The sequence below is a fragment of the Nicotiana tomentosiformis genome, chromosome 2, assembly GCF_000390325.3.
Source record: "Nicotiana tomentosiformis chromosome 2, ASM39032v3, whole genome shotgun sequence".
In the NCBI taxonomy this organism is placed as follows: Eukaryota; Viridiplantae; Streptophyta; class Magnoliopsida; order Solanales; family Solanaceae; genus Nicotiana; species Nicotiana tomentosiformis.
Window position 1 is genome coordinate 125711357 of NC_090813.1, and position 19664 is coordinate 125731020.

At 37.2% G+C, this 19664-nt stretch overlaps 1 protein-coding gene across 1 annotated transcript; it reads right to left on the reverse strand.

The window, feature by feature from the left end:
- Window positions 1–353: 353 nt before the first annotated feature.
- On the reverse strand, window positions 354–10205 carry LOC104121174 (uncharacterized). The gene is made up of 17 exons (XM_009633103.4): window positions 9947–10205; window positions 9731–9856; window positions 9221–9280; window positions 8362–8475; window positions 8198–8285; window positions 6593–6738; window positions 6419–6520; window positions 5559–5630; window positions 5387–5486; window positions 5216–5298; window positions 4641–4718; window positions 4430–4528; window positions 4277–4327; window positions 4111–4167; window positions 3961–4002; window positions 779–860; window positions 354–651 (listed from the first exon to the last, which is right to left on the reverse strand). Exons 1-16 carry the CDS (start codon window positions 10091–10093, stop codon window positions 783–785), a joined length of 1443 nt encoding a protein of 480 aa, XP_009631398.1. The 5' UTR covers window positions 10094–10205; the 3' UTR covers window positions 354–651; window positions 779–782.
- Window positions 10206–19664: the final 9459 nt, after the last annotated feature.

Below are 19664 nucleotides of genomic sequence, written 5' to 3' on the forward strand. Positions count from 1 at the left end.
TAACTGAAAATTGTGGAAACAAAGTGGGATGATAGAACTGGATTACTCATTTTGGAACTCCTGTACATGCTAATATAAATATAAAAACAAAAGACAAAAACGCACCCGAGAAAAACGAAACGAAAAGAGTTTTGACACACTCAATTATCAGCTTGCATAGGCCAACCAGCATAGCACAATTCAATTGTTAATGCCAATTGATAGAAATGTGAATAGACTAATTTCAGCAGTATGCCAAGTTTTTTAACACACACACACAAAGCTGGATTATATTTTCTATCTCTGTTCCTGTTTTAGCTTTTCGCTTAAGTTAGAAGAGTTGATAAAACCCAACTGAATAGCAGAGAGACCTCTTGAGATTTGAACTTAGTGCTCTAACTGTGGAAAATCAATTCAGCCACAATGATAGAAATGTAAACAAACTAATTTGATCACTAGGCTGCACCAAACTAGTAATACAATTCATCCAGTACTCATTCTATAGATATCCATTGATGTAAGACGAGAGCTCGTGCTATCAGTAACAAAAGATTCTCCTTCAGTTTCCTCTCTTTCTCCGTTCACTTTTACCACACTCTAATGAGATTACAGTCTGAGCTGATTCAGTGACTTCGCGAGTGTTTGTTAGCTCCCCAAAGGCTTTGTGCATAACTGCGGTATAGAACACAACATAAAAAACTTATATAGAAGTCTTTCGATACACTTGCTTTTTCTTTTTGAAAGAAAAAAAGTGGCATAACCAGGGAATAACTAATTTCAAAATTTTATCATAACTTACCAGTTTACTCTGTCATATAGCATCTATCTCCAGCAAGGTTACCAATACTTGTTCCCGCAATATATCCCCCTGTCCAAGCATTCTGCAGAATTGACAGAGTGCTAAACAATCAGTGAAGAAATTAGCCTGCTGATATAGGAATATTGTTCATACACCCCCTCATTCCCTTCTCCTGCCCCACCCCAAATAAAAATATTAAAAGAAAGAAAAGGGAGAAAAAAACACAGGAAACAAGACACATAGGTAAAGTATGTTTAGTTCAGACAGCGAATAGGTAAAGTAGGTGTAGTTAAGAACATAGGTAAAGTAGGTTTAGTTCAGAAGCGTATTAGGAGTCAGACAGCAGATCATGGTAAAGAGCCGTGGTGTCAGATTTAGCAGTGTCTGGTTTCACATTTGCCTGCTTGTAAGTCCCAACTCCATGGATACACACACTTTTAACTTCATAGAGGCTCAAGAGAATTCTCAACAACAACAAACCCACTATAATTCCACGCGTGGGGTATGGAGTGAGTAGTGTGTACACAGACCTTACTCCTATCTTGAGGGTAGAAAGGTTATTTCCTACAGGCCCCCGGCTCAAGGAAAGATGGAAAGAAAGTAGTAGCAACGGCAATATAATAAGAAAACAAAGCGAAAGACACAACATGTAATAATAGAAATCTAACAATAATAGAATACAAGACTAACTACTAATACTACTAGTATGGGGAAGAAACAGTTTCGATTATTTACTAACTTTTTATCTTAATCCTCGACCTCCACACCTTTTTATCAAGGGTCATGTCCTCAGTAAACTGAAGCAACACCAAATCCTGCCTAATCATCCCTCCTCAGTACTTCTTTGGCCTACATGTACGTCTCTTCAGACCCACCAAGGCCAACCTCTCACACCTCCTCACTGGGGCATCTGTGTTTCTCCTCTTCACATGTCCAAACCATCTGAGCCTCGCTTCCCGCATTTTGTCCTCCACCAAGGCTACTCCCACCATATCCCGAATATCTTCATTCCTAATCTTATCAATCTTAGTATGCCCGCACATCCATCTCAACATCCCCATTTCTGCTACTTTCATCTTCTAGACATGAGATTCTTGATTGGCCAACACTCTGCTCCATATAACATGGTCGGTCTAACAACCAATTTGTAAAACTTACCCATAAATTTAGGTGGCACATTCTTATCACATAGAACACCGAATGTGAATCTCCATTTCACCCATCCCTCTCCAATACGATGTGCAACATCCTCATCAATCTCCATATTTCCTTGGATAATAGACTCACGATATTTGAAACTCTCTCTCTTAGGGATGACTTGTGTATCAAGCCTCACGTCCACGTCCGTTCTATAGGTCTCGTTACTGAACTTGCACTCCAAGTATTCAATCTTGGTCCTACTCAACTTGAAACCTTTAGACTCCAGAGTCTATTTTCAAATCTCCAATCTCGTGTTAACACCGCCTCGCGTCTCGTCAATCAATATAATATCATCTGCAAATAACATAAAACATGGCACCTCCCCCTGCATGTGGCGCGTTAGTGTATCCAACGCCAAGGCAAATAAAAATGGGCTAAGCGCTGATCTCTGGTGCAACCCCATCACAACTGAAAAGTGGTCTGAATCCCCACCACCACCACATAGTCCTCACGTCTTTAATCACCCTAGTGTAAGCAACAGGAACACCCCTAGCCTCCAAACATCTCCATAAAACCTCCCTCGGGACTTTGTCGCTTTCTCTACATCAATGAACAACATATGTGAGTCACTCTTCCTCTCCCTATACTGCTCCACCAACCTCCTTATAAAGTGAATAGCTTCCGTAGTCGAACGCCCCGTTAATCCGAACTGGTTTTCGGAAATAGACACGCTCCTCCTCACCCTCGCTTCCACCACCTCTCCCAAACTTTTGTAGTGTGGCTCAGCAGCTTGATACCTCTATAATTGCAATTTTGTACCGTCTTGGGACCTTTTAATAAAATCTTAACTTATAAAAAAAAAATTGTTGTAATTTGGAATATCACATTTATTTTTGTACACTTATTTTTGTACGCTGGAATCATCGTACTCACCTCCATTCCCCAAGCATCTTCTTCGTCCTAAAGATGATGTTAAACAACCTAGTGAGCCATTCCAAGTCTGCTATGCCCACGCTCTTCCAAAATTCTACCGGAATTTCATCTGGCTAGTCGCTCTTCCCCTGCTAATCTTACATATAGCCCCCTCAACCTCCCCAATTTTAATACGCCTACAAAAATCAAAATCTCGACGGCTCTCAGAGTGCTCCAAATCACCCAACACAATACCCATGTCCCCCTCTTTATTTAGGAGTTTATGAAAGTATGTCTGCCATCTACGTCTAATATGTGCCTCTTCCATCAATACTCTGTCTTCCTCATCTTTGATACACTTCCCTTGGTCCAGGTCATGGGCCCTCCTTTCTCTCACCTTCTCTAGCCTGTATAGCTTCTTATCCCCATCTTTGTTGCTAAGTTCTTCATGCAAACGTCCAAATGTTGCAATCTTAACCACCGTAATCGCTAACTTTGCCTCATTCTTGACCCTCTTATACCATCCCTATTCGTCCTCTTCCCATCCTCATCATTGCCCTCCACCAGCTTTAAGTACGACAGTTTCCTCAAAATTAAAGATAATCCCGTTTGAACTAGACGTTTACATCTAACATAATAGGTAGTACATCATAAAGTACATTTATAATATAGAAGCATTGTATCAAACTTGATAATGAAATTGCAAAAGAATTCAATATAAAATCTTAGAAAGGGGCAATATTGTGTAGGAGTAATCACTACTCCGTAAATAACTCAATATAACATCAAATATCAAAATCAGTGATCTTTTTGCAGAAAATAAACGTTGACCTATTGGTGCATGTGGTGGAACTGATACATACATTGATGATCTTCATACATTTTATTTTCTACTTACATACATTGATGATCTTCATACAAATGATGCACCAAATAGTAATATGATTATAAGCTAAAGGTTTTGGCTGAACAAATTCTCTACAAAACAAGAAAAAAAGTCACGCTTCTCTTTTTATAGTATACCATCAGACTTAAAGATATATGCATATATATCAAGTATACAATAAAAAGAACATGATGCAGTTTTCCCATTAATACTACCCTGTGGATTAAGATCATGCTCGCATTACCTGAAAATTGAAGCCACCAGTAATACCATCAACATTGAGTACCTACAGGATTTTCAAAGAATCATAAATACATACGGAAAGTCGTAACCTGTGTCGTACATTTGCACCTGAAGCAAGAGAAGCAAACTACAGGTATTAAGTTAGACAAACCTCTCCAGCAAAGTAGAGATGTGAATGGATCCTGCTCCCCATTGTATCAAGGTAGATCTGCTTGAAGAAATAGAACGATTGCAACTCTCAGAAATTAACTTAGCAAAATTGAGAGGGTCTCAGCATTGAGAAGCATATAAGATGGGAAGAAAAGAAAAGGGAACACCTCCGAAAGTGGAACACCTCCAGCTGTGACAAACTCATCCTTAAATTGGCCCTTCGTTACCCCAACAAGGATGCAACAAAAAGTTTCTTTTCAGTCAGAGTAATGATGTCAAAAGCAGAAATTAGTCTGAGAAATGGGAAGGAGCCATAATACCTTTCCCTTCACGCTAAATGCACAATCTTTTAACAAAGAAGCGACAGAGAATAACATATTATTGGAAATGGAAGACCACAGCATGTCTCCGCATATGCCCTGCATTAATCAATAAAAAATAATAAAATAAAAGTGGACGTCAAACATTCTGAGAATTTATCCAGACGCAGAAGCCAAGAGACATCTTTGCAACTGAAGTGGACATTTTTACCTCACGATCTAATATATACTTCCAAAATCTTTTCACAAGCGCAAATTCAGAAGGATAAGAATTCAGCACCTTCTGCCTCTGCATTGAAGAGAACAATAAGGAAAGTGGTGAAGTAAGATTCAATACAATCATATGCTTTGGTGTCATGATGAGAGCTTATTTACATAAGAGAACAATCAATAGTTTCAGAACCTTGTTCTTTTGATAAGATCGATCAAGTGTTTCAGAAGCTTAAGCACGACTACCTTATATGGACCATGGATTGTATCTTATATGGGTGTGTATAAGTACCGAGTGGAGAAATATACAACTTTTTTTTTTGTTGCTATTTTTAATCTATCCCAAAGAATCCATACCCGCTCGCATCACAGGTACTTCAAACCAAATGAATGATCCATGTATATATAGTTGCTCAATATATGAATCAAAGATTTAATGTAATTATAAGTATTAGTTTCTGTAGCTTTTTATCTCTTCCATATTTTTACCGTCTTTGACAAAGCTGGTCTACACGGACAATCAAACAAGATAATGAAAAGGTCATAAACCTCAAACCAGGTCACAGAATGTATTACCAAAAACTGACTCTTGTGATGAGTGAGTGCAGACTTTAGATCCTCAATATGGAGATCAGGAGTAAAATCCACACAAAACGTACCTGGATGTTTTTGCAACTAAATTTAGCAAGAGATAAGATTTTGGTGAAGAGAAAACAACAAAAACAGAAAAAGGAAGACATGTTTTACCCTTGTAGTCTGAACTGGATAGATAACGTGCGCCCCAAGCAGATAGCCTAAGAACCACAGGCCCACTGAGTCCCCAATGTGTCACTAGCATGGGCCCTACCTAAAAGATAGGATTATTGTTCTGCAGTACCAAAATTCTATCCAAGAAATGTCATCAATCTGAAATGCATACCTGAGTAAGCTGTGGTATATTCTTCTGGATGCCTTCCAAGTGTAATTTTGCTTTTACTTTTGGAAATGCAACCTATGGGTGACAAGCAAAACGATTGTTAGGCAAAGGCAATAATATTTTCATGTACTCAAAAGTGTAATAAGTATGTCACAACAATTTTAAGAATCAACACAGAAGTGCAATGATGTCTGAAACACAGTAAAATATACTGTTCACTTTCAAACACAAAAAGTGACCCACAAAATCTTCATAATTTAAATGAAAAATTTTGTTAAGGAAGAAAGCAGAGATCACTATGTCATTAGACAAAAAAGTACAATCAGTAGACAATGTCCTGTGATAAAGAATGCCAAAGCATCGTCTAAAATGTCAGAAAGGTGAATGTACATTTTACAGGGCACATAAGACTATGATGTTTTTATAGCAATTAGCACTTATTTCAGAGAAGAGTTAGCTTGGTTACTTATAGAACATAGAAATTTGAAGCAGGCAAGGTAGCATCTATAGAAGTCAAAGACACTAGCTGCCTCCTAAGACATATTAAATGCCAGAAAGAGGAGAGAATAAAATCACAGTGCAGATAGTTGACAGTCGATCAGCGCTATCAGCTATGTCATCCTTAATACCAATATTAATCAGGTTATATTCGAAAACCAACAGGATCTGAATCAAAAATATTTATTAAAAAAACACATATAAAGCATCTCCCTAAGTATATCCATAATTCAGGAAAGAAGGAATTATTGACGATAAACAACTAGCTATATCTTCATTCATGTGATATAAAACATAAGGAGTAGCAGGCAAACACCTTAAAGACTGAACTAACTCAATTGGCTGCAAATGGTAGAGAAACCTACACCAGACAATTCTGCTAACTTCGAGTCATCAATCTTGAAAGTGAACAGGCTTGGAACAGGTTCCACAATAGAATGACCAAGTTGAGTGGCAAGATTGTAACCCTGAACAGGAAAAGATGGAAATGAAGAGAAGGAATGGATGCAAAAATGCTGCTAACTCATAACCAAACTGACCTGCTTACTACTCCCACTAGCAATTAGTAGATAATCAGCTTCAACGTGCTCCACATAATCAAGGCTACGTTTCTCAAGCTTAACTGCAAACTTGCCATCAGCAGTGGAAGATGCACCAGTAACAACTTTTCCTGTCTGCAACAAGACTAAATGAGGAACTTGCATATCAGCATCATAATAGGGAAAAGGGAAATGGAATACCTCATAAATTACAAAACGTGTAATGTAATTGCTCAAGAGTCATAGCTAAGGATGTACAAACCCAAACCTTCTGAGAGCTTGTGGTCTGAACCTTTCTCTCTCTTTTTTTTGTTTTTGAGAAATGAAAGAAATTTAACTTCCATTTCTTTTTACTTAGGTTAAGGGTATTTGAATTCATGGTACACCACAACTAGGCTGATGTTTTAACTCGTCTTAGTAGATGATAGAGCATTTTATGTTTAACGAAGAAACAATATAGAAGGCTGATAGTTCAGAGCTGTTCAGATTAGGAGCATATTTTCTTCCCAATTTTCAGCAATCTGGTTTTTGGTTTAGCCCATAAAATATGTCATCTGCAAGTAGTACATTTTGGATGATATAACTTGCTCATCATTGCAATTCTCAAGTACAAGGTATATTACATAGAAATTGCACAGAAAATGCAGGATAATATCTCAAACTATTTTACTGTTTAGCTAGAACTTTTCCATCTCAAACTGGTGACTGAAACAGAATAAATAAAATTGAGTAAACTTCAAAAACAAAGAAGGTAAACATACTATAAGTACATACCAGGTGCAGGTAGTCCTAACATAGGCATTAACATCATGATTGTTTAAGTGGTATACAGTAGTTTAAACCCAGAAGCAATTTCATAAACATGTTGACAGTGGATGCTTTAGGTAGACTGATTACAAAGCGGATAGTGTTTGGTTAATATTTTTGCAGTGTGAATAGAGATGAGATTCATATTTCCCTATATTTTTGCAGTGTGAATACAGATGAGGTTCATATTTCCCTATTCCAATTTGTTTAAGCTGCCACTCTGCCTCCCATATTTTACCACAAGAAAGGATCCCATGTCTCAAATCCCAAGATGTTCTCGGAAAATACTTGGTTTCAAGTACACGAGTAACACCATATTAGCAAGTGTCAGTGTGTTCGTGTGGGGAGAGATAGAGAGAGATACAGATATACACGTGAGCTAAAAGAAAACTTTTTGCTTTTAGGGAAGGGGAGCCTTGGAGTAACTGGTAAAGCTGCTGCCGTGTGACCAGGAGGTCACGGGTTCAAGCCGTCGAAACAGCCTCTTGCAGAAATGCAGGGTAAGACTGCGTACAATAGACCTTGTGGTCCGGCCCTTCCCCGGACTCCGCGCATAGTGGGAGCTTAGTGCACCGGGCTGCCCTTTTAGGGAAGTGTGACATTACAAGGATTGAAAGTCCAAAGCTACTCAATCAGACACTTTAGATAATGGATGTAGGCACCCCTGCCCTTGGAGAACTTCAAGGGGTAGGAATGTACAACGAGTAATGTGAATAATAGTAAAAGCTTATCCAACCATACATGCTCCCAAATAATTATGAAAGGATAAAAAAAATTGTGCTGGAATAGTTTATCTACCTCCGCTCCTCTTTGCCTCGGACATGAGGCAATCAATTATAGTAGATGAATTATCACTGGTGGGGAAGACCCTTCCGTCTTCCTCAATCTGAGGCAAAATCAGCAGAATTACTTAGCATCATAAGAAGAAAAGAAACATAAAAAAGGGTAGTTTTGGACTTTACTTTCAATGCCACGCCATGATCTGTGAACCAGGACATTGTATCCATTGGACCATGAATACGGAAAAAGGAGCCTCGGAATTCCTTATGACCCCTTGGATAGTTTTCTGCCAAAATCTGCAAACGAGGTTGGTTTTGATTGAGCTTGACTTATATGCTGCTATATCTGAAGTTGAAAATGAGGCTCGACTATCAGCACATTTTAGAAAAGAAAAGAACACACACACTCTTAGAGTCTTGGACTCGGTAATTTTAGTTGATTTTATAATTCTAACGACTAACTGGCAAACATCCTACTCAATGAGAATAGGCGAGTGCAAAATCTGGGTTAAGGGAGTTCAGACTTTAAATAGAAAATAGTAAGTATTTCTTCAAACTCAATTACCTATTCATACTTCAATGTGTCATGTGCAAAAAGCATAGGCTAAAAAGCATTTATCTTCAAATCCTTAGGGGTCGTTTGGTATGAGGTATAAGGTGGGATAAGATGTAGGATAAAATTTATACCGCCAACCAAACAAGGTATAAATTTAATCCCAAATATCCAGGATATCCCATCTTATCCCACCTTATCCCATCAAATGTGAGATTATTTTATCCCATCTTTCATGTGGTATAAATTAGTACTGAGATTATAATCCCGGGATAATTTAGTCCGCGTACCAAACGACCCCTTAAGATATACAATCTTAGGAACAATAATTATTAAGTACATTGAATTCCCCAACCATCAAGGGACGAAAATTACCCTTAAGCAATAGTCACTCTTCCACAAGTGCCATACTCCAAGAACTTTAAGCTTCGGGCACTAATTTTACATACTAGGGAGATTACATTCTTAAATTGAAAAAGAAAATTTTACCTTATTGTCAGGACAATGCCCATGAGTCACATTGCAGCGACCCCCTCCAGAGATTTTAACCTACCAAAACAAAAGACCACATTTTCCTCATTACAAACACAATTTAAATCCTCAAGAATTATGAGCAAAAGAGAAATAATACAACATTTCTCAAAGTTCTTAAAACAACAACTATGCTTCAATCTCAAACAAAGCAAGGGTCGGCTATATCCACCCTCCATATAATCATTCCCCTTTAGTCGGCTATATAATCGCTGCAATACATTTAAGGGCAAGGGGTCAAACTTGTCGCTAAGCTATGCGAAATGGTGTAGGTTTGCCTTCTGTTATTAGTTGGGATCAATTATGCTCATACCGGTAAAAATTTGGTCTGTATCTGCCCTTATTGACAAAAGAAACTAGTTATCACTATAAATCGCCATGTTTCCAAAGGGAAAAGTGTCAAATTTGTCCATGAACTATGCCAAATGGTCTAGATATACCTTCTTTAATAGCGGATAAAGAACTAACCTTTGATAAAGGTTTGGCTTTTTCAAAAACAACAACTTTAAGATGAGGAGCGAGAGTCTTGGCCCTTATAGCACCGTAAATTCCAGCTGCTCCGCCCCCTACTACTACTAAAAGCTCTTCACCTGCCTACTTTTACCAAAAACACCAAATGTATATTAGTTACCGTAAGTTTGCAAAACAAAACTCAGAATCTTTGTATATTACTAGCAATGTTACCTTTGGAGCAGCTAAGGAGAAAGTAATTGCACTGAACCTTCTTCGTCCACGGGTAGAGATTGAACAGGGATAGCTTCCTTTGAGATTGCTTGAAGTTTGAGAAGCAAATCCAACACGAAGAATGAATCGCTGGGATACCAAATTCATGATATGATAATATACCGTACTCGAGTCCCACCAGTTTCAGCACAAAACGCAAAACGAGCTCTCGACCAAACGACTTGTTTGCTGTAGAAAGACGTACACAGTTGTACTGTAATATGTGTTAGACAGTTAGAGCGTCAAGAAATATCCAAAACCTCTATTTTATTTTTATTTTTATTTTTTAAGGATTTTATTTAAGTGAAATATTGCTAGAGAAGGTTCAAAATAGTCCATTATCTTTGAATTTTAACCTATTTCTTTTAAACTAGTCATATTTCTTTCACATGGAGCATTAATAATCCACATTCTTTAATAATCCATATTGTTTTTCATATCAAACATGGAGACTAAAATAGTCCATTATCTTTGAATTTTAACCTATTTCTTTTAAACTAGTCATATTTCTTTCACATGGAGCATTAATAATCCACATTCTTTAATAAAATGGTACACTTTTAGTCTCCATGTTTGATATGAAAAACAATATTTTTCATAGAAAAATATTTTTTAATTTTCTCATGTTTGGTTGGATTAAATATTTTAGAAAATATTTTCCTCATGAACTCATTTTTCTCCAATTGGAGAAAAATATTTTCCCTGTCAAGCGAAGGAACAACATTTTCCAAAACTTTTCTTCAACCTTCCACACCCTTTTCTTCAAACTTTTCTTCACTGTTTATATTTTCTAACCATATACATAGATTATATATTTATTATATATAATTATACATATATAATACATAAATTATACATATATTATACCTCCACCGGTTATTTTTAGTTTAAGCAGTTAGGTAGGCAGTTATTTGGGATAACTCTTCTTCTTTTTATGATATAGAAAAAGTATTTTCTTTCTGTAACGACCCGTCTTGTCATTTCAAGAATTTAAGTCCCGTTCGGCAGCATAAGGCCCAGAGCAGCTTCGTATTACGCATATTGACTTGCGTGCGTGGTTGAATTCAGTTACCGGATGATTCAAAGTGATTTGGGACACTTGGTCCCTAAAAAGGAAGCTTAAGTCTTAGGATTATGACCGTAGTCGGAACTATGTGAAGACGACTACGGAATGGAGTTCCGTTGGTTCCGTTAGTTCCGTATGATGATTTTGGACTTTGGAGCGTGTCCGAAAAATTATTTGGAGGTCCGTATTGGAATTAAGCTTGAAATGGCGAAACTCAAAATTTTGAAAAGTTTGACGCGGGGGGGGGGGGAGGGGGGGGACTTTTTGATATCGAGGTTGGAATCCGATTTCGGAAGTGGGAGTAGGTCCATAATGTCGAATGTGACTTGTATATAAAATTTGAGGTCAATCGAACGTGATTTGATAGGTTTCGACATCGATTGTAGAAAGTAAAGTTTCAAAGTTCATTAAGTTTGAATTAGGGTGCGATTCATGATTTTGATATTGTTTGATGTGATTTGAGGCTTTGAGCAGGTCCGTATTATGTTATGGGACAGGTTGGTATGATTGGATGGGGTCTCGAGGGGCTCGGGTGTATTTCGGGATGGTTTCGGACCAAATTGGAGTTGTTTGGACTGCTGTTGCTGAAGTCTTGTTTCCTTCTTCGCGAACGCGAAGGGAGTCCCGCGTTCGCGAAGAGGAATTTGAGGGGCTGATGGTTTGGCCTTCGCGAACGCGAAGCTGTGGATGCGAACGCGAAGAAGGAGCAGGGCAAGCCTTCGCGAACGCGGCCAAGGCTACACAAACACGAAGAAGAAAGGAAGAGTTGGGGCTGAGGTCGTGTGACCTTCGCGAACGCGAAGTGCGGAACGCGAACCCGAAAGAGCTGGTCAGCTGGTCATCGCGAACACGATGAGGAGGTCGCGAACGCGAAGAGGAAATGAGGGGGCAGGAACAGTTGGCCTTCGCGAACGCGACTCTGGTCACGCGAACGCGAATAAAGATTTGAGGCAGCTGCATTTTGGCCTTCGCGAATGCAAAGCAATGGCCGCGAACGCGAAAAAGGTGTATCTGGGCAGAATTAAAAGTCCCAAAAATGGGGGTTTAAGTTCATAACTCAAAATCAAATTGGGAGCTCGGTAGAAGGCGATTTTTGGAGAGATTCTTGCGTGGGTGTTTGGGGTAAGCGATTCTTATCCAGTTTTGATTAATTTCCATGATTATGTCTTTGAATCTATCATTTAATTCGGATTTAAATGGAGGAAAATCAAGAATTTGTAAAATCTTCCAAAAATAAAAATTTAAGATTTGGAGGTCGAGTTGTTATTGGAATTCGATAAAATTGGTATGGTTGAACTCGTATCGGAATGGGTGTTTGGATTTCATGAAAATTATGCCGGGTTCCGAGGGGCGAGTCCCACGTTGACTTTTCTTGACTTTTTGGAATAAATTTTTAAGTCGACATATTATTATCCGGAATTGTTTCCGATGAATTTTAATGAAGTTATACGATTAATTTGGATAGATTTGAGTGGTCCGGAGGTCAATTCAAGCAAGAAGGCAATTTTGAAATATTGACATAACTTCAAAGAGGTAAGTGTCTAGCTTAACCTCGAGTGGGGGAATTACCCCTTAGACATCGAGTTTTATGTGCCATTTGTGAAATGTGAAAAGCCGTGTATGCGAGGTGACGAGTACGTGCTCGGCTTATATGTGTAAATTTTATTGAGTTAAAGTCTTGAGCATATTGTGTGGTAAATTGGGTAATTATTGGTATATATTTAATCATCCATTTGTCGTGCCTAAATCCTTGTTGTTGTTGAATCTGTTGTTATATGACAATTTGATATGATTGTTACTTGATTATTTATGTAATTCCGTGAATTTATTGATTTGATAATTATTGGAATTGAATTTCATTATGGATTTTTCCTCTGCAAATAATTAATTAAATGAGCTTAAGAAGAGGTGTTTATATAATTATTAAAAATTTAAATTTAATGAAGACTTTACTTTATGTTGAGTAATTTCGATCTCTATTGATTGTTTTTGGGTATTGTACACATTGTGTGGAGCTTTTGGCTATTTGTTGTGAAATTAATTGACTTGATTGTAGCTTTGGAATTTAGTTGTGGCCATTGGGCAAATTGTGATATGAATTGATTTTGTTATGTTGCCGTGATAATTTTCCGTGTAAATTATTATGTTGTGTTAATTATTATTTTGAGGATATAAGGGTGGTATTTCACCGTTGATATTATGTGGGAATAAGGGTGTCATTTCACTGTGGTTGCGTTTGTTGGAATATGGTCTGGGTGGAGCGATAAGGGTGGCTATAGGAGCGATAAGGGTGACAATATGAGCGATAAGAGTGGCTATTGATATTGTCTGGGCGGAGCGATAAGGGTGGCTATAGGAGTGATAAGGGTGGAAATAGGAGCGATAAGGGTGGCTATTGTCAGGGACGATATGTGATGATGTGGGGTTGTGGTGTTGATGATTTTCATGCGATGTTGTGATTTTCTTGTGTTTATTTTTATACCTTATGCAATTTGTCTTATTGTTGGTAAATTGATAACAATCTGATTTATGTTGAAATTGAGAGCCTTTGGCTATTGTCAGGCGGATTATAAAATGAAATGTGGGCATGAGGTATCGTGAGTAAATAATGAGGATATTTGGCACGTGAATTGTCCGTGCAGTTGAGATATGAAATGTAGGCACGAGGTGCTGTAATGAAATGATAATGATATTTGGCACGTGAGTTGTCCGTGCAGTTGTGATATGAAATGAGGGCACGAGGTGCCGAAAAAATATGATGATTTAATTATGGGCACGAGGTGCCGTGGAAACATGAAAAATGGGTTGAGACCCATGTTTACGAAAAATACGAAAATGGGCCGAGACCCGTATTTTGATGATTTTGAAATGAGGTGTCACATGGTGACTTTTAATTGAAAGAATTATATTCAAAATATTTATTTGGAAGGATTTTTATTCAAAAGGAATTATATGAAAGAATTGTATCTGAAAGATATTTATTTGAGGAAATTATATTTGAAGATATTTTGTGATGACCCAAAAGGTCATCTTATATTTTAGAACTTGAATCTACACTCTTAAGCCTTAAATATCTCATTTTTATCCTCTTCGATTTGCGTGTGCTGTCCGGACAGGTTTCCGAAAAGCTTTTATGTTGAAAACTAATGAAAATAAGAATTTTTGCCTTAAAAGTTGATTTTAGTTAACTTCGGTCAATATTTTTGGTAAACGGTCCCGGATCCGTATTTTGATGGTCTCGGTGGGTCCGTATCGAATTATGGGACCTGGGCGTATGCCCGGAATCGAATTCGGAGGTCCCTAGCTTGAGTTATAAATTTTTTATGAAAATTAAATGTTTGAAAATTAATTATTTTTAAGAATTGATTGATGTTTGGCATTGTTAGTGCCGGGTCCGTATTCTGGTTTTGGAACCCGGTACAGGTTTATTATGATATTTAAGACTTGTCTGTGAAATTTGGTGAGAAACGGAGTTGGTTTGACGTGATTCGGACGTCCAGTTGAGAAAATAGAAATTTTAAAGTGTTCTTGAGAATTTCATTCGATTTGGTGCTAAATTCGGAGTTCTAGGTGTTATTTTGGCCAATTGATCACGCGAGCAAGTTCGTATGATATCTTTTGACTTGTTTGCATGTTTGGTTTGGAGCCCCGAGGGCTCGGGTGAGTTTTGGATAGGCCACAAGATGTTTTGGACTTTGAAAATCTGGTTTTTCTGCAGAGTCTGTGTTCTGGCATGTCCTTCTTCGCGTTCGCGAAGGTACTCTCGCTAACGCGAAGAGTAAACTGGGCAGCTGAGGATTTCTTCTTGGCGAACGCGAATGCTTGGTCGCGAACGCGAAGCGATGGGGGCGTTACCCTTAGCGAACGTGTAGCGTTAGGCACTGGGGAGGGGCAGACAACGTTTTCTTCATTGCGAACGCGAACAATGACTCGCGAACGCGAAGACCAGGGAAGGGTAGCCTACGCGAACGCGATCACTGTCTCGCGAACGCGGAGGCTTGGCAGCCCATACACTTCGCGAACGCGACAGTGCTCTTGCGAACGCGATGAACACTGTCGCCCATCACTTAATAGAACCCAAAAACGGGATTTAGCCAAAAACTTATTTTTCTCAAAAACCAAACGGTGAGAGGCGATTTTTCAAGAGTCATTTCTTCCCCAAATTGTTGGTAAGTGATTCTAAATCATTTTCTTTCAATTACCCATTACATTTTTTAAATTTTCAACCTAAAATCTAGAGTTTTCATGGTAGAATTAGGGGTTAGGGTAGAAACTAGAGATTTTGGGAATCTGGGGATTTAGACCTCAATTTGAGGTCGGATTCCAAAACTAATTACATATTTGGGCTCGGGGGTGAATGGATAAAAGGATTTTGTTCCAAACCTCGGATTTTGACCAAGCGGGCCCGGGGTCGATGTTTTGACTTTTTGGAGGAAAATTGAAAAATTTAATTTATGCAATATAATTGATTCCTTTAGCAATATTTGATATTATCGAGTCATTTTTGAATAGATACGAGTGGTTTGGAGGTGAATTCCAAAGGAAAAGCTGTGATTGAGAATTAAGTGGCCTTCAGAGCGAGGTAAGTGTTGTGTCTAACCCTGACTTGAGGAAATTAGGAACTTTAGATTACTTGCTAAGTGAAATCTATGTGAGCGGCGTATATGTGAGGTGACGAGTACTTATGCGCCGCCAAATTTACCTGTTTGTTTTTTCATGTTTCTCTGTTTTTCTTATATTGTCTTTTCCTATGTCAAATTGCTACGTGTTATGCTAGTATTGTTCAATTTATCGTTCTTATCATGTTTACGGATTTTCTAGTGATAATTGAGTTTTTATTTCAAAGTTGAGATTGGTATTATGAAACCAAATATTGAAGTAAGGTTTGTACTTGTTATTCTATCTCCCTATTGTTATTTATGCATTGCATTATGGTAAGGGAGAGTGTTAATGCACGAAGGGTGATGCCGTGCCATATTGTGAGTGTAAATGCACTAAGGATGATGCCGTGCCATATTGTGAGTGTTAATGCACGAAGGGTGATGCCCTGCCATATTGTGAGTATTAATGCACGAAGGGTGATGCCGTGCATTTTTCCTTACTGTATTCACTATTCCTGTTGATTCTTGGTATATTGACTGCTCCGGTGATCATTCTATTATAGTTCTTTATCTTGTATTCCCCTCAGTATGTTTTCCCTCCTAACATTTTCTGTTTAGTTCTTCATTTCTGTTATTTGCATATACACTGTTAAATTGTACAGGTTGATTTGTAGGTGCCTTGCCTTAGCCTCGTCACTACTTCATCGAGGTTAGGCTCGACACTTACCAGTACATGGGGTCGGTTGTACTGATGCTGCACTCTGCACTTTCTGTGAATATTTTGATACCGGCTCAGGTTGATCGAGATTTGCTACTGGTCCGCTGTCCGGAGACTCAAGGTAGATCTGTTGGCGTTCACAGACCTTGAAGTCCCCGTCTATCTTTTATGTCCTACTGTTTTCTTTTATTCAGACAGTTGTATTTCTTTGAGACTATTACTTGTAGTAAATTCTAGAATGCTCGTGAATTGTGACTCCAGATCCGGGTGGTAGTAATTAATACAGTTTTACGATATTCCGCACTTATTATATTTTATCTTAGTTAGTTATTGTTATTTACTGAATGGAAATAAGGAATTGGTTTAACGATTTCCTAACGTTGGCTTGCCTAGCAAGTGAAATATTAGGCACCATCACGGTCCCGTCGGTGGAAAATTTCGGGTCGTGACATATTTATTGAAAGAATTTTATATTCGAAAGATGTTTATTTGAGAAAATTATATTTGAAAAAAAGTTTTATTCGTAAGAATTATGTGTGAATGATATTTAATTGAAGAACTTGATTTAACTGGGTGTAAATGTATTTATCAATTGTTGAGCGATATTAATTGTGATTTTATTGTCTTACTGTGCACATCATTGGTTGTTTTATGTTGCCCTTATTGTTATTTGTTTTCTATTATTTTGTATATTATATTGTACAGGTTATTAGACTAGTGAGTGTTTTGACTGTACCTCGTCTCTACTCCACTGAGGTTAGTATTGATACGTACTGGGTACCGACCGTGGTGTACTCATACTACACTTCTGCATATTTTTGTGCAGAGCCAGGTATTGGAGATATCGGACTTGAGCAGAGTTAAAGCAGGATCGTAAGGATTCAAGGTAGAGTTGCTTAGTCGTCACAGTCCCTTGGAGTCTTTTTATTTCATTGTACTGTTAACTTGTAATCAAACAGTATTGTATATTCGGTCTTCGTGATCATTCCATGTATTCAGTTAGAGTTCGTGACTCAATACTACCAGTCTTGGGAGGTTGTATATTGTAATTATTTCCGCAGTTAGTTTAAAAAAAACAAATAGCTTCAAAAATATAATTGAAATCGGCTTACCTAGTCTTAGAGACTAGGTGCCATCACGACGCCTATGGTGGGATTTTGGGTCGTGACACTTTCATTCCAACAAAATGATGTAGCAAAAAATATTTTCTTTTCATGATATAGAAAAAGTATTTTCTTTTATTTTAACAAAATGAGTACTTTTTTTCATGTTGTAGAAAGAGTACTTTCTTTTTCAACCAAAAAAAGAGTATTTTCTTTTTAGTTGTATAACACAAATTTCAACGTTGTTGAGAGGGAAGGGGAGCAAGGGAAACATGGGGATTTGGGATGGGGGGGGGGGGGTTAAGAAAAGTAGCATAAAAATTTTCTAAAAAATATTTTTTACTCTCTAAACAAACACTAGAAAAAGATTTCCAAAAAAAGTTTGTCACTCACCAACCAAATAAAGAAAAATAAATGATAATTACTCATTTTTTAGGAAAATATTTTTTTTATCAAGCATGGAGACTAAAAGTGTAACACTTTATTAAAGAATGTGGACTATTAGTGCTCCATGTGAAAGAAATATAACTAATTTGAGTTAAAGTCCAAAGATACTTGACTATTTTGGGCCTTTTCTCAAATATTGCTGACTCTTTTGGGTCTCTAGGGTAGGAAAGGGGTGAATATAGTCCTCTACAATTTAAATAAATAGAATAAAACAATGCTGATCTCTTGTATGTTACTTTTAATTTTTTTTATTAAAAAAAAGCATAAAACAAAAACAATTGTAAAGACCGAACAATCTAGTGCTTAACATCTTTAGTGATGCCATGGAGTGACAAATATTATAACTCGCAAACTTTAAATGGGGCAGGGCAGGGGAAGATTTAAATGGGGCGGGGCAGGGCAGGGCTGGGGGCAAGGCTATTTTTTTAAACAATTACTGTGTTAGGACAGGACGGGGCAAACTTTATTTTGGAATATGTGAAAGCTGCACTAATAATCTATTTGACATTTTAATTTAATGATTCAGTATCACGTCTCTCCCTACTTTCTATTATTTTTTTCTTTGATAAACAGATACTTGTTATGAAACAATAAAAGAAGAAGAGTATTGAATAGAAAAGTAGAGAAAAAGAGAATTCTTATTGATTTGTGATGATTTAAAATGGGACAATACCCCTCTATTTATAGGAAAAAAGTAATTTTGCCACCAAGTAACAAATCCTAAAATCTCTCTAAAATATAGACATTCACCTTAAATATAATTCTATTTATAATGTCTATTCAACAGATAATGTGCCTTATTAAAACCTTAACTAAAATAAAACCAGTGGGAAAAAATTTTTAGAGAAGGAAAAAGAATACACATGTTTAGAAATACGCCTTTTGGTTGCCTCGTTAAAACCCTTGCAAGGAAAATCCATTGGGATAAAACCTTGTAAGAAAAAAAGAGTACAACACGTATTAACTCCCTGATGAGATAACCAATTCACATCTTTGAGCCTACGTATTCTAATCTTGTGCACCATCTTCAAAATATTGTTGGTAGAGATTTGATAAACAAATCAGCCATATTAACTTGAATGAATATATTGCACCTTGAAATCATCATTCTTGATAGATATGTAATGTCTTCATAAAATGCCATGGAATGGCCTTTTCAATATCTCCATAAAGGTAAAAATTCTCGCTATCACCTTATCATGCTTATAATTATAGCAAGATACAAATGTAGGATATAGTATTTCATGACCAAGAATTCAATATGCTTTAAGCAATTTAAATTCTTCAGGGATTGTCATATAAGTTAAGTAATATAAGCCACATAAATAGAGTTTAGATGCATATCAAGTTTTCATGTCATGCTAGATATATAAGATAGATAAAAGTGATTGCACACTCTGTTGACTTTATACTTTCAAGTATTTGAACTATAGGTCCAAAACTACATGTATTTTATATAAAACCAATTCCACTTGAATTGTTTCTCCACACTTCAGATCCTCACACACACACACACACACACACACACACACACACATATATATATATATATATATATATATATATATATATATATAGAGAGAGAGAGAGAGAATTATCATAAATGTAGTCAACGAATATTTTATATCGGTTCCAACCTCCTTTGTTTTCCATAAAGACATAACATAGAGATCTCTTCATTCATATTTTCAGGTACCTCAACCTTTTTCTGAAATTTTATGAAGTGATATGTCATGTGATCTTC

Coding starts and splice junctions, on each gene's coding strand:
- LOC104121174 (XM_009633103.4), bottom strand. CDS start 10,093: ATGAATTTGGTATCCCAGCGATTCATTCTTCGTGTTGGATTTGCTTCT. Junction 9,281..9,730: donor AAGCCAAACCTTTATCAAAG/GTTAGTTCTTTA, acceptor TTGTTTTGGTAG/GTTAAAATCTCTGGAGGGGG. Junction 4,719..5,215: donor ATCACAAGAGTCAGTTTTTG/GTAATACATTCT, acceptor TCTTCAATGCAG/AGGCAGAAGGTGCTGAATTC.